The sequence below is a fragment of the Balaenoptera ricei genome, chromosome 10, assembly GCF_028023285.1.
Source record: "Balaenoptera ricei isolate mBalRic1 chromosome 10, mBalRic1.hap2, whole genome shotgun sequence".
Classification (NCBI taxonomy): domain Eukaryota; kingdom Metazoa; phylum Chordata; class Mammalia; order Artiodactyla; family Balaenopteridae; genus Balaenoptera; species Balaenoptera ricei.
Window position 1 is genome coordinate 54,428,346 of NC_082648.1, and position 24,875 is coordinate 54,453,220.

General features: G+C 37.9%; 1 protein-coding gene across 1 annotated transcript in view; it reads right to left on the reverse strand.

The window, feature by feature from the left end:
- WIF1 (WNT inhibitory factor 1) overlaps positions 1-11,529 on the reverse strand; it is an 84,801-nt gene extending 73,272 nt beyond the window's left edge. The window contains exons 1-2 of the mRNA XM_059936418.1: positions 10,826-11,529; positions 10,187-10,326 (exon numbers count right to left, since the gene is read on the reverse strand). Of these exons, the coding sequence (XP_059792401.1) occupies positions 10,187-10,326; positions 10,826-10,973 (288 nt within the window). The 5' untranslated portion in view covers positions 10,974-11,529. The remainder of the gene's footprint in view (positions 1-10,186; positions 10,327-10,825) is intronic.
- Positions 11,530-24,875: the final 13,346 nt, after the last annotated feature.

Here is a 24,875-nt window from a genome sequence, read left to right on the forward strand (position 1 = left end):
GTGCAACGTCACACTGGCCTCTGCCACTGCAGGCTCGCCCTGCATCCGTTCCCCTCCCTCCCTCCAGCCTGAGTGAGCCAGAGCCCCCTAATCAGCTGGTCCTTTAACCCCATCCTGCCTGAGTGAGGAACAGACACCCTCAGGTGACCTACACGCAGAGGCAAGGCCAAATCCAAAGCTGAACCCCAGGAGCTGTGTGAACAAAGAAGAAAAAGGGAAATCTCTCCCAGCAGCCTCAGGAGCAGCAGATTAATTCTCCACAATCAAACTGATGTACCCTGCATCTCTGGAATACCTAAATAGACAACGAATCATCCCAAAATTGAGGCGGTAGACTTTGGGAGCAACTGTAGACTTGGGGTTTGCTTTCTGCATCTAGTTTGTTTCTGGTTTTATGTTTATCTTACTTTAGTATTTGAGTTTATTATCATTGATAGATTAGTTTATTGATTTGGTTGCTCTCCTATTTTTTTTTTTTTTACATATAGATATATATATTTTTTTCCTTTTCTCTTTTTGTGAGTATGCTCACAAAAGAGCATACTTTTGTGTATGCTCCTTTGTGTGATTTTGTCTGTATAGCTTTGATTTTACCATTTGTCCTAGGGTTCTGTCTGTCGTTTTTTTTTTTTAGTATAGTTTTTAGCACTTGTTATCACTGGTGGATTTTTTGTTGGTTTGGTTGCTCTCTTCTTTCTTTTTTTTATTACTTTTTTAAAAATTTTTAATAATTTTTAATTTTTAATTTTAATAACTTTCTTTTCTTTTCTTTTCTTTCTTTCTTTCTTTCTTTCTTTCTTTCTTTCTTTTTATCTCCCTTTTCTTCTGAGCCATGTGGCTAACAGGGTCTTGGTGCTCTGGCCGGGTGTCACGCCTGTGCCTCTGAGGTGGGAGAGCCAAGTTCAGGACACTGGTCCACCAGAGACCTCCCGGCTCCACATATCAAATGGCGAAAGCTCTCCCAGATATCTCCATCTCAACGTTAAGAACCAGCTCCACTCAACAACCAGCAAGCTACAGTACTGGACACCCTATGCCAAACAAATAGCAAGACAGGAACACAACCCTACCCATTAGCAGAGAGGTTGCCTAAAATCATAATAAGGTCACAGACACCCCAAAACACACCACCAGATGCGGTCCTGCCCACCAGAAAGACAAGATCCAGCCTCATCCACCAGAACACAGGCACCAGTCCCCTCCACCAGGAAGCCTACACAACCCACTGAACCAACCTTAGCCACTGGAGGCAGACACCAAAAAAAATGGGAACTACGAACCTGCAGCCTGCGAAAAGGAGACCCCAAACACAGTAAGTTAAGCAAAATGAGAAGACAGAGAAACACACAGCAGATGAAGGAGCAAGGCAAAAACCCACCAGACCAAACAAATGAAGAGGAAATAGGCAGTCTACCTGAAAAAGAATTCAGAGTAATGATAGTAAAGATGAGCCAAAATCTTGGAAATAGAATGGAGAAAATACAAGAAACATGTAACAAGGACCTAGAAGAACTAAAGAGCAAACAAACAGTGATGAACAGCACAATAAATGAAATTAGGAATTCTCTAGAAGGGATCAATAGCAGAATAACTGAGGCAGAAGAACGGATAAGTGACCTGGAAGACAAAATAGTGGAAATAACTACCACAGAGCAGAATAAAGAAAAAAGAATGAAAAGAATTGAGGACAGTCTAAGAGACCTCTGGGACAACATTAAATGCACCAACATTCAAATTATAGGGGTCCCAGAAGAAGAAGAGAAAAAGAAAGGGACTGAGGAAATATTTGAAGAGCTTATAGTTGAAATCTTTCCTAATATGGGAAAGGAAATAGTTAATCAAGTCCAGGAAGCGCAGAGAGTCCCATACAGGATAAATCCGAGGAGAACCACACCAAGACACATATTAATCAAACTATCAAAAATTAAATACAAAGAAAAAATATTAAAAGCAGCAAGGGATAAACAACAAATAACATACAAGGGAATCCCCCATAAGGTTAACAGCTGATCTTTCAGCAGAAACTCTGCAAGCCAGGAGGGAGTGGCAGGACATATTTAAAGTGATGAAAGGGAAAAACCTACAACCAAGATTACTCTACCCAGCAAGGGTCTCATTCAGATTTGATGGAGAAATTAAAACCTTTACAGACAAGCAAAAGCTAAGAGAATTTAGCACCACCAAACCAGCTTTCAAAAATGCTAAAGGAACTTCTCGAGGCAGGAAACATAAGAGAAGGAAAAGACCTACAATAACAAACCCAAAACAATTAAGAAAATGGTAATAGGAACACCCATATCAATAATTACCTTAAATGTAAATGGATTAAATGCTCCAACCAAAAGACACAGTCTGGCTGAATGGATACAAAAACAAGACCTGTATATATGATGTCTACAAGAGACCCACTTCAGACCTAGGGACACATACAGACTGAAAGTGAGGGGATGGAAAAAGATATTGCATGCAAATGGAAATCAAAAGAATGCTGGAATAACAATTCCCATATCAGACAAAATAGACTTTAAAATAAAGACTATTACAAGAGACAAAGAAGGACGCTACATAATGATCAAGGGATCAATCCAAGAAGAAGATATAACAACTGTAAATATTTATGCACCCAACATAGGAGCACCTCAATACATAAGGCAAATGCTAACAGCCATAAAAGGGGTAATCAACGGTAACACAATCATAGTAGGGGACTTTAACGCCCCACGTTCACCAATGGACAGATCATCCAAAATGAAAATAAATAAGGAAACACAAGCTTTAAATGATACATTAAACAAGATGGACTTAACTGACATTTATAGGACATTCCATCGAAAAACAACAGAATACACTTTCTTCTCAAGCGCTCATGCAACATTCTCTAAGATAGATAACATCTTGGGTCACAAATCAAGCCTTGGTATATGTAAGAATATTGAAATCTTATCAAGTATCTTTTCCGACCACAACGCTATGAGACTAGATATCAATTACAGGAAAAAAATCTGTAAAAAATTCAAACACATGGAGGCTAAACAATACACTACTAAATAACCAAGAGATCACTGAAGAAATCAAAGAGGAAATCAAAAAATACCTAGAAACAAATGACAATGAAAACACGATGACCCAAAACCTACGGGAAGCAGCAAAAGCAGTTGTAAGAAGGAAGTTTATAGCAATACAATCCTACTTCAAGAAACAAGAAACATCTCAAATAAACAACCTAACCTTACACCTAAAACAATTACAGAAAGAAGAACCAAAAAAACCCCAAAGTTAGCAGAAGGAAAGAAATCATAAAGATCAGATCAGAAATAAATGAAAAAGAAATGAAGGAAACAATAGCAAAGGTCAATAACACTATAAGCTGGTTCTTTGAGAAGATAAACAAAATTGATAAACCATTAGCCACACTCATCACGAAAAGAAGGGAGAAGACTCAAATCAATACAATTAGAAATGAAAAAGGAGAGGTAACAACTGACACTGCAGAAAAACAAAGGATCATGAGAGATTACTACAAGCAACTCTATGCCAATAAAATGGACAACCTGGAAGAAATGGACAAATTCTTAGAAAAGCACAATCTTCTGAGACTGAACCAGAGAGAAATAGAAAATATAAACAGACCAATCACAAGCACTGAAATTGAGACTGTGATTAAAAATCTTCCAACAAACAAAAGTCCAGGACCAGATGGCTTCACAGGCGAATTGTATCAAACACTTAGAGAAGAGCTAACACCTATCCTTCTCAAACTCTTCCAGAATATAGCAGAGGGAGGAACACTCCCAAACTCATTCTACGAGGCCACCATCACTCTGATACCAAAACCAGACAACACTGTCACAAAGAAAGAAAACTACAGGCCAATATCACTGATGAACATAGATGCAAAAATCCTCCACAAAATACTAGCAAACAGAATCCAACAGCACATTAAAAGGATCATACACAATGATCAAGTGGGGTTTATCCCAGGAATGCAAGGATTCTTCAATATACGCAAATCAATGTGATACACCATATTAACAAACATGGATAAAAACAATATGATCATCTCAATAGATGCAGAAAAAGCTTTTGACAAAATTTAATACCCATTTATGATAAAAACCCTCCAGAAAGTAGGCATAGAGGGAACTTACCTCAACATAATAAAGGCCATATGTGACAAACCCACAGCCAACATTGTTCTTAATGGTGAAAAAATGAAACCATTTCCACTAAGATCAGGAACAAGACAAGGTTGCCCACTCTCACCTCTAGTATTTAACAAAGTTTTGGAAGTTTTAGTCACAGCAGTCGGAGAAGAAAAAGAAATAAAAGGAATCCAAATTGGAAAAGAAGAAGTAAAGCTGTCACTGTTTGCAGATGACATGATACTATACATAGAGAATCCTAAAGATGCTACCAGAAAACTACTAGAGCTAATCAATGAATTTGGTAAAGTAGCAGGATACAAAATTAATGCACAGAAGTCTCTTGCATTCCTATACACTAATGATGAAAACTCTGAAAGAGAAATTAAGGAAACATTCCCATTTACCATTGCAACCAAAAGAATAAAATACCTAGGAATAAACCTACCTAAGGAGACAAAAGACCTGTACACAGAAAACTATAAGACACTGATGAAAGAAATTAAAGATAATACAAACAGATGAAGAGATATACCATGTTCTTGGATTGGAAAAATCAACATTGTGAAAATGACTATAGTACCCAAAGCAATCTACAGATTCAATGCAATTCCTATCAAACTGCCAATGGCATTTTTCACAGAACTAGAACAAAAAATTTCACAATTTGTATGGAAACACAAAAGACCCTGAATAGCCAAAGCAACCTTGAGAAAGAAAATCAGAGCTGGAGGAATCAGGCTCCCAGACTTCATAGTATACTACAAAGCTACAGTAATCAAGACAGTATGGTACTGGCACAATAACAGAAATATAGGTCAATGGAACAGGATAGAAAGGCCAGAGATAAACCCATGCACATATGGGAGGAAGCAAGAATATACAATGGAGAAAAGACAGCCTTCTTCAATAAGTGGTGCTGGGAAAACTGGACAGCTACTTATAAAAGAATGAAATTAGAACACTCCCTAACACCATACACAAAAATAAACTCAAAATGCATTAAAGGCCTAAATATAAGGCCAGACACTTTAAAACTCTTAGAGGAAAACATAGGCAGAACACTGTGACATAAACCACAGCAAGATCCTTTTTGACCCACCTCCTAGAGCAATGGAAATAAAAACAAAAATAAACAAATGGGACCTAATGTAACTTAAAAGCTTTTGCACAGCAAAGGAAACCATAAACGAGACGAAAAGACAACCTTCAGAATGGGCGAAACTATTTGCAAATGAAGCAACTGACAAAGGATTAATCTCCAAAATTTACAAGCAGCTCATGCAGCTCAATATCAAAAATACCAACAACCCCATCAAAAATGGGCAGAAGACCTAAACAGACATTTCTCGAAAGAAGACATACAGATTGCCAACAAACACATGAAAGGATGCTCAACATCACTAATCATTAGAGAAATGGAAATCAAAACTACAGTGAGGTATCACCTCACACCAGTCAGAATGGCCATCATCAAAAAATCTACAAACAACAAATGCTGGATTGGGTGTGGAGAAAAGGGAACCCTTCTGCACTGTTGGTGGGAATGTAAATTGATACAGCCACTATGGAGAACATTATGGAGATTCCTTAAAAAAACTAAAAATAGAACTACCATACGACCCAGCAATCTCACTACTGGGCATTTAGCCTGAGAAAACCATAATTCAAAAAGAGTCATGTACCACAATGTTCACTGCAGCTCTATTTACAATAGCCAGCACATGGAAGCAACCTAAGTGTCCATCGACAGAGGAATGGATAAAGAAGATGTGGCACATATATACAATGGAATATTACTCAGCTATAAAAAGAAACGAAACTGAGTTATTTGTAGTGCGGTGGATGGACCTAGGGTCTGTCATACAGAGTGAAGTTAGTCAGAAAGAGAAAAACAAATACCATATGCTAACACATATATATGGAATCTAAAAAAAAAAAAAAAATGGTTCTGAGGAACCTGGGGCAGGACAGGAATGAAGACGCAGACATAGAGAATGGACTTGAGGACACGGGCAGGGGGAAGGGTAAGCTGGGATGAAGTGAGAGAGTGGCATGGACATATATACACTACCAAATGTAAAACAGATAGCTAGTGGGAAGCAGCTGCATAGCACAGGGAAATCAGCTCAGTGCTTTGTGACCACCTAGAGGGGTGGGATAGGGAGAATGGGAGGGAGATGCAAGAGGGAGGAGATACGGGGATATATGGGGATATATGTATATGTATAGCTGATTTACTTTGTTATAAAGCAGAAACTAACACACCATTGTAAAGCAATTATACTCCAATAAAGCTGTTAAAAAAAAATACTGTAGTGCACACTTAGAAAAAAAAATATAGTGTTAGTTTTAGGTGTACAGCAAAGTGGTTCAGATATATAGATTCTTTTTCAGATTCTTTTCCATTATAGGTTATTACAAGATATTGAATACAGTTCCCTGTGCTATACAGTAGGTCCTTGTTGTTTGTCTCAAATTTAGGGAAAAACTAGAATAAGGAATGCCTCATTGAAAAATATCAACTATTATAAGTTATGTACAGTAATAAAGAGTATTTTCACTTTAATTACCAAAAATCCTTTAAGCCTAAGCCTCTGTAGTAGAAATTCTTCTCTAATCTAAAAGGCTTGTGATGTGCCACACCTAGAGAAGCCCACACGCCACAACAAAGAAGAATCCACCGGCCACATCGAAGACCCAGTGCAGCCAAAAAAAAAAAAAAAAAGCCTTGAGAAGGAGCGTGTCAGAAAATGAATATTTTAAATTGCAGATAAAGTGGAGACAGGGTTTTCCATGGAAAATGAGGATTACAGGGAGAGGAAGAGGCCAGGGAATTGGATTTCAGGCAGGAAAGCTTTGCAAAGCAGATTTTTGAAGATTTCACAAGAAACTGGTAGGTAAGAATAAGGTAAACATTAGCAAATTTGTGCTACATAGGTTACAATTGGCCATGAAATCAAATTCTTTTACCATTTTGTGAGTGATATGTAGTGGATAAATGATACTGGATAATAAATGAAATAAACTACTTACAATACAGAACATCGTACAATTTTAAACTCTAAAGTACAACTCTTTACACATGTTTAATGTAAAATAATTTTTAAAATTACAAATCAATACACATTCACTGTGGAAAAACCAAAACATAATACATGTAGATATAACTAATGTGAACACCTTGGAGGATTAGACCTTTATCAGACATGTTTTCCTATGCCTCCCCACATATTCTGTAATGGAACCAAACAGAATATACTGTTAAAGATGATTGACTTAATTTGTCATGAACATCCTTCCATAGCATTGAGTAGATGTCTAGAATATTCTTATTAATGCTTCTTGCCACTATCACGGACCTCTAGGTTCTGCCGTTTTTCACTTTTATAAATAGCATGACCAGGAACAGACTTGCACCAAAAACTTTATTCATATCCATGATTATTTCCTTAGGAGGAATCTCTGGAAGTAAAATTTCCTAGTCAAAGGATCTATGTCAAGCCTTTTGCCATCAAAGTCAAACTGCCCTGCAGAAAGGCTAACATACGCATCAGCTACAAATAAGTATGCATAATTCTCCACATACTAAAAACACTTTTAAAAAACTTGACCAATGTGATGTGAGGAAATGATTCTCACTGTACTTTTTATTTGCATTTGTTTGAAGTAGAACATGAAAGTTATTTTAAATGGCTCCAAGAACCCCTTTGGTTACTGGATAATACTTTATTGGAAGTAGATAACACCTACTGCCTCTGCTAGATCTTCAATCCTAAAGTTATTTTAACTTTTTCCACATGTTTCCAAAACACTTAAATATTAAGTTTAAAATTTCATTAATCAGCTATGTATTTTGCTTGTGTTGAAATTCCTAAATGTTTGATATTCTTTTGAATGAAATAACTAGATAATGGACTGAACTTTTCATTTTCCATGTAGATATTTTGATGTGGTTTGGCTTTAGCCAAAGATGCCTTTCAAAATACTTAATTGGTATTGAAGTCATTTTTCCCATATTCAAAATTTCCATGCATTTCAAAAATTATGGTGCTGGAATCACAGAACTTTATTGGCATTAGTCAAATTTAAATAATATTTTAAAACATCTTGCTGTTTGGCATTGTGTAGATCCTTTCCCCCTTCCCAGTACCCCACACTGCTCCAAAAAAAAACATACCAGATTTCACACAGTTACCTGTGGTAACCTATCTGGAGCAGACTGGACATAGAGAGTACGATAACTGAGGTGCTAATATTGGCCTGCATAATCCACATGGGTAATCAACACCTAAACAAGAGAGGGAAAGATTCTAGAAGCTTCATCTCCATGCCAGTTCTACCATCTTCTCTAATCCCCTACAAGAAATAGTCCTGAGATTGTTTGATATGCAATCCATTTTGTACTCAACAATATGCCAACGTTTGCAAAGGGCAGACAGCATGGAACTTAAGCCTTTGCTTCAAATTCCATTCTTCAGAAGACAAACTCATAGGAAAAATAAATTGATCAATCAATCAATCAATCAGAGCTATTGACATTTTCTACTTCAAGTGCAGTTACTGAACCCTTTCAGCTAGGGAGGGGTGCAAGTCAAACTACCTTCTAATGGTTCTTACAAATCCATTTTCTTTATTAAGTAAAGAAAATGTTCTTTTTAAAAATATTGATCCCAGCTGACAAGCAGTCAAACACAATAGATTCAGGTGAAAAAGAAAAGGAGATAATAAAAGGTCATTCACTGATTTATTACTGATTTCATAATATTTCCAAATTAGTTGTCCATAAAGTATCTATGAAGAGGAAACTGTAGGAAAAAAAAAAAAAAAGAGGAATACTCTCCCTATAGAGCAATAGGAGCCTCAGTGAACTTATCTGCAGAATGGGGGTATTAGAATAGATGACCTTCCTGTTAGGAACTTTGGTGGATCCAAAACATCTATTCCTTTATGACAATGGAAGTGTTGAAGGGTCTAGATTTGATCTGTTTTAGAAAGGAAAAATGAGAGAACAGACCTGAAGGAAAAAAGGCAGCTAAAATGGCCACGCCCATACTACAACAGGTAATTAGAGGGAACGCTAGTGGTGTCTCAATTCAAAATAGCTAATTTTTATAAAGTGTTTTCTGGACCACATTCTTTATGAAGATATCCATTTAAACAGTTTTAGAATAAAAAGACCTGAAAATGTGACTTTAATTATAATTACAATGATTTTCATAAGTAGACACATTTTACCAACTAACGAGCAAAAGAATTTCTTACTTATCATTTGGCCTCTACAGTAAATTCTCCAACTGCACAAAAGAAACTAAACTCACATAATGTTTATTCTCCCTTTCTTTCCCAAATTAGAGGTCATTTATGTAATACTGAACCTCTACAAAAGGTAACATACAAAAGATGCTAATGTGCTAAGAAATAAAAGGAACACTTCATAAAAATATAGTTTTTTTTTCCATATGAAAGTATTTAAAAAAACAGTAGCTTGCAATATGTTACAAACATTCTTATATGACACTTTTTGAGTCTGTGAATTCTTGCCAGAAATATATAGTGTTCACATCATTCCAGTGAATAACACTCAACGTACCAATTTTTTTCAAAGGCACAATGTCAAAAATACTTATCGACTTTAAAATTTGTTGTGAAGTGTAAACAATGTCACAGGTGGTTGGTATATACTACAGAAAAAAGTCTTAAATATTATGTTAAATTTCAATGTCAGTGAACACAGAAAAAAAAGTAATGTTGGTATTTGATGTCATTATATTTCCAGCAGCCTGAAGACATTGAGACTTATCAAAATAGTGACCTTAGGCACTTTGTCTACCCCTTTCTTTTGGGAATCTTTAATTTATGTGACATGTTTAAATGAGAGTTAACTCTTTATATGCTTTGGAGATCAGATGAGAAATCACTCTTAAAAACTGTAAAAAACATGTAGCCGACTACACACTATATAGTATTATTTCTACCTGCCATCAGGTGCTGTAAATATTAAAGGGTAATTTTCCTCAACCTTTCTGGTTAACATAACTCACCTGCCCTTCAGCTTGCCAAGTGAAATTCATGGAATGGATATTGACAGGAATGGCTGGCATTCTCTGTTGTGCTCTTCTGAAATCATGTGTAAAAGGGGCCATTTTCCCCTCTGAAACAATCAAGATATCTTCTTCAAATCCTGGTTTTAAAAAAACAAATAAAACTATCAAACTAGCTGGACTTAAAAGCATCCAAATAAGAACTTGCACGCAAAAAGAACACCAAAGAATTAGTAATGGGTCATTTCTTTTCACAAGGCACCTGCCTTCGTACCAATTGATATTCCTGTGGGTGATAAAAATGATGCCAAAGACGCATGCTTTCAGGGAAAAGGACTGGACGTGGAGTTAACTGGTGCTAGCAAATGCTGGGTCCACCTAAAAACGTAGGATTGTAGAAACTAGTAACAGCATGATCAGAACACTAGATCAGCTTAAGTCTCTTGAGAGAGAAGTTTCTACCGCTTTTAGATGGAAAATAGCTAATTAAAAGGGGGAGACCAATCTTCCTTGGAAATTAAGCTTTGAAAACATACTAAATGTATGCATCTCTCCTCCTTTAATGGAAAAGCTGGACAGAGAGCGAAGACCCAGGCAGGGGAAGAGGCAGAAGCTCCCGTGTTAGGCGCGAAACCTTACCTATGAGCACTCTCGCCTGGTGAGCATCGATCCACAGGTACAGGCTTTCCTCCCGCGGCTGCCCGACCTCCGCCTGCAGCACGAGCAGGCACGGGAGGATGCTCCAGACTCGGAGCGCGGCGGCAGGGAAGGCGCTTCTCCGGGCCATACTACTCCGGACCTCCTGGCTGGTGGCTCTCGCAGCTGAAACTCCTGCCGCACCTACCCAACCTGCAGCCGTTAAGTTGTCTCTCAACCGGAGCCGTTCCCGCGTAGACAGCTGGGCGTGTAGCCTCCCGGCTCTGATGCGAGTGAGCGTGAGGAGGAAGAGGAGGAGGGAGTGGAAGAACCGGCGAGAGCAGGGCAAGGGGGGTGGGGTGGAGAGCAAGAGGAAGAGGGGAGAGCAGAGACGCAAGACTGGCAAAGTAGGAGATGCCAGCCCGCCGAGCGAGGCCAACAGTCAGAGGGTTAAATACAGCGGGAGAGGAAGAGCGGGAAGGGCCGGCGCAAGTGCGCTGCGAACGAGGAGGCGCTCGGCCCACTCGGCCGCCACTGGGCGGCGCTGGGGAGACGCGCGGGGGTGGGGCGGCGCGGGACCCCGGAGGCCGCGTCCACGCCGCTGTGCGCCGCGTGGGAGCACGCACGAAAGGCGCACGTGGTGGACGGAGATGCGGAGAAGGGCGCTTATAGGCGCCTCTGGGACGTCCCTCGCTTCTGCCTCTGGCCAGACGAGGCAAGAATGGAGGGAAGTGGGGTGAACGGACTTCACAGGGCTTGACTGAGCGCAGATGATAACGATGATAACTCTCATTTGTACCCCGGGGCTAAATGAAGGCGCATATTCCTCCACTTCTCCCTTTCCGCTACTGTCATTCCTACCTCTGCAAACCCTATCCTCACCCATCCGCGCTAGGCTGACACGGCGCATTCCCATCCATTTAAAACCCGAGACGCGACCGTCCAGTGGTGCCCTGATGGCTGGCGTTCAGGATGGCGGGGCCGTGGGGTTTCATTACTCACTTGCCTGACACCGTGGAGGATGCTTTTTAACAGCTGTGGAGGCTCTTCTCCCTGCTCACCGGAAGCACTTGGAAGAGTTCCCTGAGCTCTGGATGACAGGCTTACCTGACCTGCTGGCATAGGGCTTCCAAAAGTTGTGAATATCTTCATAGTTGCCGGTATTTTAAGAAATTTGGAGGCGTGCCGCGCTGGTACTGAAATCGCAGGCGCTTTAGAGCAACACCAAGGATCTGGCCTTGCCTGTGGGAAGAGTAGTCGGCTGGCAGTGGGCTCCAGCCCAACCACACCGACTCGACCCCAGCAGAGAGGATTTGTTTTACCCCTTGCCTAATCCCTTGGATGAGCAATGAAAACGGAAGCAAAGGTTTTTTTTTAAATTTTTTTAACTTAGATTTCAGACTCAGAAAAGAGTTGTTTACTTCTGCATTTTTTGGCATCCGAATGCTGGACAAATGTCCCAAGGATTGAGCATCTGGGGCTGGGCGTGTTGTTTCACTCAGTCCCTTGCAGAATAGTGGATACCTCAAGAGGGGAGAGCAAACCGGCAACAACGGAAGAGAAGCTGAACACGTGCATGAGTTCAGCTAAGCGTTGGGTCATGAGAAGTTACTAAAAAGAACAGAATATGTATTTCCAATTATGAAATATTTTCAACTGTGCAACTGTTGATCTTTGAAAAGAACTAGACGAAATCTACAATGGATTTGAACTTTGTGTTTTAATTGTAAAAGTACTTTAAAGTGCTTACTTAATCCTCACAACTCTTTTAAATAGGTACTATTATTTTCCTATTTTATTGATGGGGAAACAAGGCTCAAAAAGGTCCAGTAAGTTAGTTGACTGTGGTTACCCAGTGGTAACTATGGTTACTTACCGGGTCAGAGGCAGAGTCAGGGTTCAAATTTCCATTCAAAGCCTATTCTCTTAACCACTATACCTCCACTGATAAGTAAATCATAATTAAGTCTGTTTGCATCCAAAGCTTCACAGCCATTCTTCTTTACAATAATATTTACCTCTTTTCAAAGATTTCATGAGTTTTTATTTCAGTGAATATTCATTTATGTAATGTATTCATATACATTCGGCAACCCTTAAAGCACTTTAGCATTGTAATGCCAGTTGTCCCCCAGTTGAAGATAATAATTTTGCAACACAATGGACATTTTCCTTTACTCCAGAAAGTTGTCGTTTTAATTGAAAATATTTTTTCCCCTCAGTAGTGTTCAAACCCCTACGACTCTTGATGCAAGGACTCCCTCTACAGGTTGTTATAATCAAATACTAACTGAGAAATAGCCTTCATAAAATTTACTTTTTATGTAGAGAAAAAGAGGGACTAAATTCTCTCCTAATTCACCTTCCTCTGAGTGAGGTCCTTCTGCAACAGTTGAATTTGGTGTTGGTGATGCTGGTAGTATATCGTGCTGTAAGGAATTTTTCTTTCCAGAACAACGGGTCTCTGTTCGCTTCTCCCCAGCAGTGGACACTTAGAAAAATTACATTTTATGATAGAGAAAAGTGTTATTTAAAAATATTGGATTCGGGCTCTTTTGGTTTTTAAAGGGAAGGAAGGAACCAGTCAGCTATTTTCAAGAGTAATATGGTGTATCTTTTGGGGGAAGGTCCTGGACTCTCCCTTCTATTGTTAAAGAGCAAAGAGGCTTTTTCATTCAGAAAAAAGTCATGTTTTAAAATTTCTCTGCTCAAATAAAAATGCAACAATATTTATTTGCACATGATAAAATGTTGGAAATAATATGCTAGGAGGTATTGCGAGTTAACTTCATTTAGTTTGAAAATCCTACCATTTATTTTTCCAGTCCATTATCCTTCCTTTCCTTGTGTAATTCATTCTTGTGAATTACATTTGCAGGCAACTTCATGTATTTGTTCATTAACTCATTCACTCATTCAACAAATATTTATTAAACACCCATTTTGTGCAAGACACTGTCCTAGAAACAACAGGAAAGACAAAGCCGGTGAAAAATATCACAAAACTACATGAGAAACAAAACACGATCCCAGCCCTTGAAGACCACTGGAGCTATTAAAATGAATAAGATAAGTACCCAAATAACCATAATTCAAGGCAGAATACAATGATTGTTGACAAGACAAAAGGACTGGAAATTCAAAGGAGAAATCTCATATCTGGGATTCTGAAAGTTTTTTAGTTCATTCATTCATTAAAAAAAAACACTGACTGTGTGTCTGATGTATGCACTGCACAGGTACAGGGGATAGGAAGGCAAGTAAAAAGACAGCCCCTGCTCTTGAACGCTCAGTCTAACAGGGGAGATTGTTAAGAATGAACAATAAAGAAGAATGAATGCCAAGATGGGGATGTGCACAGGGTATTTTGGGACTGGGAGAGAAGTCCCCTAATGCAGACTGGGTTCTGGTAAGACTTCCTAGGGGCCAGGGTACTTGAGCAAGCAGTTCTGAAGGTTAAAGGGGGATTGAACATGCAAGGGAGAGAGACAAGGGATGTCCAGCAATAGTGAGAACAGAGATGAGAGAAGGAATGGTACCATCCAGGACCTGCATGTACTGATCTGCAGTGTGATGAGGCTGGAGTGGGGGAGAGCGGGATGGATGAAGCCAAAAAGGGAAGTAGAAGTTGGTTATGGAAACGGTGCTGAGAAGAATTCTCAGTAATTTATGGAGGGACACTGTCCTCAAGGAGGTGGAGCGTAACCCCCCACTCTTAAGTGTAGGCTACGCATAGTGACTTCCTTTCATAGAGTTCCATATGGAAAGAGGTAAAAAGAGTAACTTTACAGCGGAGAGACCTAACAGACATGGGTGATCTTGTCCAGGTGATCAAGGTCAATATCAACAGTGATAAGTCATGCTGATAGTATGTACCCTGGATATGATGTGATGAGAATGGTACTTCACCTCTGTGGTCTTCTCTTAAAAACCCGTAACTTCTGTCTAATCATGAGAAGAATATCAGAAAAACCCAATTGAAGGACATTCTACAAAATACCTAACCAGTAATCCTTAAAACTGTCAAGGTCATCACAAACAAGGAAAGTCTGAGAAATGGTCACAGCCAGGAGGAGCCCAAGGACACACGACAAGTAAATGCAATGAGGTATCCTGGGTGGGATTCTGGAACAGAAAAAGGACATCAGATAAAAACTAAGGAAATCTGAATAACCTATTAATAATAATGTATCAATATTGGCTCATTAATTGTGACAAATATACCATATTAATGTAAAATGTTAATTGAAGGAAAACTGGGTGTGGGATTTATGGAACTCTCTGTGCTACCGTTGCTATTTTTCTGTAAATGTAAAACTGTTCTAAAAAATAAAGTTTATTTAAAAAAATTAGGGCTTCCCTGGTGGCGCAGTGGTTGAGAATCTGCCTGCCAATGCAGGGAACACGGGTTCGAGCCCTGGTCTGGGAAGATCCCACATGCCACGGAGCAACTGGGCCCGTGAGCCACAATTACTGAGCGCTCTGCAACAAGAGAGGCCGCGATGGTGAGAGGCCCGCGCACCGCGATGAAGAGTGGTCCCCACTTGCCGCAACTAGAGAAAGCCCTCGCACAGAAACGAAGACTCAACACAGTCATAAAATAAATAAATAAATAAAAGAACGTGAATTAAAAAAAAAAAAAATTAAAAAGTAAAGTTTATTTTAAAAATGAATGGTAGACCTAGATACATTCAAAAATACTAAAATACTACGAAAAGATGCTCAACATCACTCATTATTAGAGAAATGCAAATCAAAACTACAATGAGGTATCACCTCACACTGGTCAGAATGTCTATCATCAAAAAATCTACAAACAATAAATGCTGTAGAGAGCATGGAGAAAAGGGAACCCTCCTACGCTGCTAGTGGGACTGTAAATTGGTACAGCCATTATGGAGAACAGTACGGAGGTTCCTTACAAAACTAAATATAGAACTACCATGTGATCCAGCAATCCTTCTCCTGGGCATATATCTGGAAAAAAACATATTTCAAAAAGATACATGCACCCCAATGTTCACTGCAGCGTTATTTACAATAGCCAAGACATGGAAGCAACCTAAATGTCCACTGACAGAGGAGTGGATAAAGAAGATGTGGTATAAATATACAATGGAATACTACTTAGCTGTAAAAAAGAATGAAATAATGCCATTTGCAGCAACATGGATGGACCTAGAGATTGTCATACTGAGTGAAGTAAGTCACACAGAGAAAGACAAATATCATATGATATCGCTTATATGTGGAATCTAAAAACAATGGCACAAATGAACTTACTTACAAAACAGAAATAGAGTCACAGATGTAGAAAACAAACTTATGGTTCCCGGGGTGCAAAGGGGGATAAATTGGGAGACTGGGATTGACATATATACACTACTATATAGAAAATAGATAACTAATAAGGACCCACTGTATAGCACAGGGAACTCTACTCAATACCCTGTAATGACTTACATGGGAAAAGAATCCTAAAAAAAAGTGGATATATGTACATGTATAACTGATTCACTTTGCTGTACACCTGAAACTAACACAACATTGTAAATATCAACTATATTCCAATAACAAAAATACTAAAGTGCTGACATTTGAAAATCAAAGGATTTCTCATAAAAATTTGGATTTTTAGGTTCTCGAGGCTTTTTTTTGGCTTCTCATGGCTTTCTCAAGTAAAACTGAGACATCTGGCAATATTCCCTTCCAAGGGGATGTGTGTGAGTAGTGGTGTAAGTACAGTTACAATATTCTTCTTTCCAGCCTGCTCCACTCATTTACTTGACTTGCTGGGCTTCTGGAGGCCCAGAAGTTTGCTACTTGCTACTCATGGCCTGCAGGAGAGGCCATGGGACAGGGAGTGGGAAGGTGCCTGAGGGGGCTGAGCCATCCCTCAGCCTGGAAGTGCAGTTGTGTGGGAACAAGGACAAAGCCTGCTGTAGAGGAGGATCTTGCCACTGCCCAGCCACCCGTTCACCCCAGCAAACTGCCATCCTGCTGGCCACTCTGCCTTGTGGTCTCCGCCAGAGCTATTTTGGTGACGACAGGTGTTGGGACCGAGACTAGGGCATATCAGCTGCACCCTGAGCTGCGTTTGGAGAAAGAGGGGAGCAGGCACCCCTGTAGCACACTGGTATGGAAAGGGAGCCACAAGACACAAGATAGCAAGTAAAGAGAGCAAGTTGCCAAGCCTTGTTTTAATGCAGCCCTGTTTTTAAAAACCAAACACAATATCTATCTGCCTATCTATCTATCTAGTTAATATGTATATAAAACCATGCAGAGAAAATGTCTAAAAGGTTGCATACCAAAATATTTCCAAGGGTAACCTATGAGGAGTGAGACTGGGATGAGGGAATGATTTTTCACTTTATGCACAAATATTTTCTGATATTTTTTTTAATGGGCAGATGCTCTTGTAATTAAAAGCCACTTTGAAGAAGAAAGGTTGTTTCTCTCCTGCTCAGTCAGTTTCTCTCAAAGTAGGCAGCTGTCACCACCCTAGGCCAGCACTTCTTGCTATGCTGCTTGCATACTTTATCACTTAAGAACTGTACATCACAACCCATGACAGCTCATTACTGAAGCACAGCACAGCTAGAGGATTCCTCATCAGCGCATGTAACACTCCTGCTCTTCTTTCCTCACGTGATGGCATTGCCAAGCAACCTAGCATATCTTGTCTTCCACAAACCATACCCATTATTTTCTGTTCATCCATGCTGTTTCATCCCTATGACATTTAACAGCACTATTTTTTTTATAATTGGGAATAAAAGGAAAACAATTGTACTGCCCACTATTAGAAAAATGGAAAACAAATTAGAATACTTTCATAAGATGAATTATTATTGAACTATTAAAATTAATGTTCTGACCTATGTATTCAACCATGAAACTATCATCACAGTCAAGATAAAATCCATTATCCATCACTCCCAAAAGTTGAACAAATCATATACTTTAAATATGTGCAGTTTATTATATGGCAACTGCATTTAATTAAATCTGTTTAAAAAATTTTTAAGAAATAAAAAATATTCATGTTTCATCAGGACACAAAAAACACTAACCATAAAAGAAAAAATTGGTAAATTAGGTGATATTAAAATTAAGACTTTTTTTTTATCAATAGATAGCACTGAGAATGAAAAGACAAGCTATAAAGTAGGAGAAGATACTTGGGCATATAGGACTCTTATCCAGAATATATAAAGAATTTCTACAAATTCATAAGAAAAAGGTCAAACAATCCGGTAGAAAAATGGGCAGAAGGCTTGAATAAGCACTTCACAAAAGAGCATATCTAAATGGCCAATTAACACATGAAAAGCTGCTGAACTTCATTAGCAATCAGAGTTAAAACTACAGTGAAACCAGTTCACTGCCATCAGAATGCTTAACATTAAAAAAGAAAGACTATATGAAGTTGGTGAAGAAGTGAAACCTATACTGCTGATGAAAGTGTAAATTAGTACAATCATTTTGGAAAACTGTTTGGAAATAGCTAGTAAAGCTCAGTGATTGCACTCCTATGGATAAGCCCAAGAAAAAAAAATGTGCACCTATCCATCCAAAGACATGCACTATTTATCTTGGCCCCCAAATGGAGACAACTCAAATATCAACAGTGGAATGAATTAATAAATTATTATTATTGGTACGATGGAATACTACACGGCAATGAGAATATGCAAACTACAATTACACACAACACAGATGACTCTCACAGACATCAGGTTGAGCTAAATAAACCGAAAGGGCACATACTGCATGATTCCATTTACTAAAATTCCCAAAACAGGAAAAACTAATATTAGAAGTCAAGATAATGAAGGGATTACCTTTGGAGGGGAGTAATGACTGGAAGGGGATGTAAAAGGTGCCTCAGGGTGCTGGTAATGTTTTGTTTCTTGATCTGGATGTTTGCTACATGGGAATGTTTGTGATAATTCGTTACATTGAACGAATTTATGATTTGTGCACTTTTCTATGTGTATATTTCAATAAAACATTTACTAAAAATTATTATATCATATAAAAAACAAAATTATAAAAGATAGAACACATAGGTGAATGTATGTATAAGCTTAGAATGGGAACGACCTTTCTAAGCAAGACACTTGAAAGCCATAAAAGAAAAGATAAATAAATTTGGCCGGAAAAAATGTTTTAAATAGCTATGTAGCAATTAATATAAAAATAGCTACACCATAAACAGATTACTGGGGAAAATATATGCAAACATATGACAGAGGGATAATCTTCAAATTTCCAAAATGCTTATCCTTACCAATAATGCTTATGCTTACCATGTCAGCTAGTAGAAAAATGGACAACAATATAGATTTCTGTTTCACAGAAATAGAAATACAAAAGGCTAAAAGGTGCTTAACTTCATTCATAATGGAAGAGGTGCAAACCAAAACAATGAGATATTGTTTTATTTTACTGATGTCCAAAATATAAAAATTGACAAATATAAAATTAGATAAATTAAAAATTAGATAAATTTTAAAATAACTGAATATAAAGTATTGTCAAGAAAGTAAGCAAACAGATACTCTCATATATTATTAATGAACGTGTTAATCAACTTATACATTTCGGAGAATAATTTCTAATTTTCCAATATCCATCAAAAATTCAAAATGCATATATTCTCTGACTCAGTAATTCCACTGTTAGGTATTCCATGAATATACATGGAAAAACACCACCAAAATACATTTACAAAGATAATTCTCTTTGTAATGGTAAAAGACAAAGAAACAAAAAACTTGAGACTATCTAAAGATCCATTAATAGGAAAGTAGTCAAAGTATGGTACAGTATTCAGTGGAATATCAGGCAGCCATTATCCAGAAAAAAGAAACTCTGTGCTGATTATGAAAGTTCTCCAAGATTCATTATGAAGTGAAGAAGATGCAAGTAAGATGCAAAGCAGTGTTTGTAGTATGTGTTCCTTAGTGTACATAAAAAATTAATACACACACAAACACTTAAACACAGATGTACATGTACATACAAAAACACAGACATCATCACCACGTGCACACATAGCCAGCCACACACACACATAAATTTATCTGCAGGAAAAATACATAGGAAACTTGATGCTAGTTTCCTTTGGTGAAAGGAACTATGGTTTAGGAAGAGTTTGGGGAGAGAGGATTTTTTAATTCTATTTTTCTCTATTATTTGAAATTTTTTAGACATATAGTTGATTTCTACTTTTTGAAATATTAATAGAAATTACTTAAGTAACATGCTATGAGCCATTTAAATTTTCTTCTCTTTGCTTTTCTGTTTTCAAAAATAAAAGTCTAAGAAATGTTTTTTTAAATGACATTTCCAAATACTTTCTGATAGCTCATAATATAATTTTGAATGAGAAAAATAACCCCAAGAAAAGAATGTTTCTGTGTAATATATAATGTGTAACATAAACACACAAAAATAATATAAAAATGCTCTGAAATGTTAATGAGAAATGAGAAACTTGCCCCAATGGAATAACCAGAACAATCCTGTACCTATATAGTAGGGAGAGGCAGACTAGATACAGACACTCAGAATATCAGCAGGAAAACCATGGAATATTGAATAAATGATATTGAGGTAACTGGTTTCTGCTGGGAAATAAAAGATCTCTATTTCATACCATATTCCAAAATAGGTGTCAGATAGGTTATACATATAAGTATATTTATGTATAAATGTAAATATTTATATATATTTAAATATAAAACAGGAAACAAAATACTATAAAAAAATATGAGTTAGTGTTTACCTGAGAAAAGGAGGAATTTAAGGCAGAAAGCATAAAGAAAAATGTTTAAACTTAACTACAATGTTCACTGCTATTTTACATATAGTAGTAAAAAACTAGAAACCACCTAAATGTCCAATCATCAGTTTTAGTTTAAATACAAATTTTAAAAAAACTATGCACAGTTAGGAGTATTGGAAAGTTACATAATCACATTTAACAACATCTATGATATATTGTTGAATGAAAAAAGATCCCATTAAAAATATTACGTACTGTGGGAACCTACTTAAAACGTGTGTGTGTGTGTGTGTGAAAATACATGACTGCAGGGATAATACTTCAAAATGTTAACAGTAACACCAGTGTTTATAGCATTATTCACAATAGCCAAATGGTAGAAATATCCCAAATGTCCTTCGATGGATAAACAAAGTGGTATTAACATACAATGGAATATTAACAAATTTCTTAAAAGGAATTAAATTCTGATGCATGTTACAACATAGATGAAACATGAAGACATTATGTTTAGTGAAATAAGACGGACACAAAAGGACAAATATTGTATGATTCCACTAATATGATATACCTGGAGTAGGCAAATCCATAGAGGCAGAAAGTAGAACAGTGGATACCAGGAGGGGAGGGAGAATGAGGGATTATTGTTTAATGGGTACAGAGTTTCAGTTTGGGGTGATGAAAAGTTCTGGATGCAGATAGTGATGGTTGCATAACAATGTGCATATTTCAATATTTAATGTAACCTTAAAATGTTAATAGTAGCTATCTCAAGTTTTTATTTTCTCCTCTTACTTTTACCTTCTTTTTGTTTGTTTTAATTTTATTTGCTGGTCATTATTTTCTAACATTTCTATAACAAAAAAGTTACTTATATATCGAAAATTATTGCTAAAATAGTAGTTATGGATTCTTATGAAAGGAATGAAGGACACTAACAGTCACATTAGTCACTTCTATGTAAGAGGCATTGGTTTTATTAATTTACTCCTCACAAAAGTTCTGTCAGGGGGTCACTATGCATATTCATATAAGAGGCTCAATGAGGTTAGGTACTGTGTATAAAGTCACACAGCTAAAACTCCACAGAGCTAAGGAAATACCTCAGGCAAGTTTAACTCCAAGTCTGTGTCAATGTCACACACAGCTTATGACTGTGGCCTTTTAAATTATTAAAGAGTCAGGTCCCAGTGAAATCCCTAATTAAAATTCCTCCCAGACAGTCTAGGAAAACATTCCCTGTATGAGAAATTGTGTCAGGAACGAAGGCATTGAGATATGAAGTAGGAGCTGGGAGTTGACTGAGAGATGGACAGAAAGGTTGGACCCATCCAGGAATGTAATTTTCTCAGGCAAGAGACAGAATTGCTGAAAAGGAACTCAGAATACAAATGTGTTGTTTCAACAATAACTGGATAGTTCACATGAAAGCACTTTGTAACCTGCAAAGCCCCACTCGTAGCAGGTATTTTATGAGTTCCAGCAGCAGTGGTCTGAATAGCCAAGACTCAAGGCCTGGGTGTGGAGCTGCTCGCTCACCTGTATATCTGAGGCCATCCTCAGGACAGAGGAGTGGGAGGCTTTTCTTGTTGTGATCACTGATCTCTGAAGTCTCCAGAACACTATGAACCTTCCTCCCTTGATTCTTCTCTCCAGCTTATTTGCTAATCTGAGTTCTAGTCCTTGACGCATTCCTACATCCAGAAAGTCATCACAGACACAGACATCCTAGAACACAGACTCCTAAAGCAACGGAAAATTCCATGGGTAACAGAAGTACTATGTGAAGGAGCTTCATTCAGAATGAGCCTCAAAAAAGCAGCAGGACAGTTTTGACATAGAGCTTTGATGATGGCCATTTTGCCTAGAGCAGGTGCAGACACACCATTCTCCTTCATCCTTTTGACAGGGTTGTTTCGGGGCCAGTAAGAATGGGGCTGCTACCACCACAAGGTAACCCTCACTCCTTCCTTCCCTGAGTCCTTCTCTGTCTGGTGAGGTTGAGGGATGGCAAAGAGCTGGTGGGTGGGGGGAAGACATCTAGTTTGTATACCACTTGGGAAAAGGAAATCTTGTGTGTGATAGTTTCTAAACATTTTAGAAAAAAATTTAGGTGTGCGTTTGGCAATCCTTCTAAACAAACACACCAAAGATATACAAGGATATATATCATATATATGTACCAAAGACACATGTAAAAGATATACGTACATATGTATCTTCATCTTTACATGGTTTCTGTATGCATATAGATACATATCTTTCTATATATGTATCTATATATCTACAGCCATATCTAAATCTATATCTCAGGGATATAAAAAATATTTAACATTAAAAGATAAATGAGGGCTTCTCTGGTGGCGCAGCGGTTGAGAATCTGCCTGCCAATGCAGGGGACATGGGTTCGAGCCCTGGTCTGGGAAGATCCCGCATGCCGCGGAGCAGCTGGGCCCGTGAGCCTCAACTGCTGAGCCTGCGTGTCTGGAGCTTGTGCTCCGCAACAAAAGAGAGGCTGCAACAGTGAGAGGCCCGCGCACCGCGATGAGGAGTGGCCCCCGCTTGCCGCAACTGGAGAAGGCCCTCGCACAGAAACGAAGACCCAACACAGCCAAAAATAAAAATATATATAAATAAAATAAAAATTAAGAGCTTTGAGATAATAATTAAAAAAAAAAAAGGCAGGTGGAAATTAATCTGCTTTAAAAAAAAAAACAAAAAAAGATAAATGATATCCTGGGGGGAAAATGTTGGGTTAAAATCCTTAATATAAGACAATTCATGCCAAAATTTTAAAAGAGACGACTATCCCAATAGAAAAATGGCAAATATGGGCAAAGCTCCACATAATTGACATACACATACAAATAAATTAAAAACTATGGCCATTTAAAGACATGGAAACAACCTAAATGTCCATCGACAGATGAACAGATAAAGAAGATGTGGTGTATATATATACAATGGAATACTACTCAGCCACAAAAAAGAATGAAATAATGCCATTTGCAGCAACATGGATGGACCTAGAGATTATCATACTAAGCGAAGTAAGTCAGAAAGAGAAAAACAAATACCATATGATATCACTTACATGTGGAATCTAAAATACGACACAAATGAACCTATCTACGAAACAGAAACAGACTCACAGACATAGAGAACAGACTTGTGGTTGCCAAGGGGAAGGGAGTGGGGAAGGGAAAGATTGGGAGTTTGGGATTAGCAGATGCAAACTATTATCTATAGAATGGATAAACAACTAGGTCCTACTATATAGCACAGGCAACTATATTCAATATCCTGTGATAAACCATAATGGAAAAGAATATGAAAAAGAATACATATATGTATAACCGAATCACTTTGCTGTACAGCAGAGATTAACACAACATTGTAAATAAACTATACTTCAATAAAATTTTTTTTAAAACTATGGTCGTTTAACATTTTAAGATATCCAACTTCACTAGTAATTGCAGAAATACAAATAAAAACAATGAGATATTTCCCTTTACCTTTCATTAGAGGAAAATGATTGATAGCATTCGCTGTTGTTGAGAGTAGGAATTGGTGCAATCTTTCCAGAGAGCAATATGTAATCTCATATCGATGTTTTAGATAGGCATACTCGTTTTTGTTTAAAGCAGGTTTTGTTAAAGTAATTAATTAATTAATTTATTTTCGGCTGCATTGGGTCTTTGTTGCTGTGCATGGGCTTTCTCTAGTTGTGGCGAGTGGGGGCTACTTACTCTTCGTTGCGGTGCACAGGTTTCTCATTGCGGTGGCTTCTGTTGTGGAGCATGGGCTCTAGGCGCACGGGCTTCAGTAGTTGTGGCTCATGGGCTCTAGAGCGCAGGCTCAGTAGTTGTGATGCACAGGGGCTTAGTTGCTCCGTGGCATGTGGGATCTTCCTGAACCAGGGCTCGTACCCGTGTCCCCTGCATTGGCAGGCGGATTCTTAACCACTGCACCACTAGGGAAGTCCCAATGGGCATACTCTTTAACAAAAATTTTTACTTCTGAGAATTTATGAAATAATTAGATATGCATAAAATGTATATGAACAAGAATGTTCTTGACAAACTTTACTATATTAAAGAATTAGAAATAATTCCCATCAAAACTGAACAAACAAGCACACAGTAGAATGCCACGATGCAAGTCAAAATGGGTTCTAATGGAATTTGTTGACATTAAAAGAAATACTCATTATTTTAAATGAAAAAAGCATGAATGATTGTGGTATAATCAATA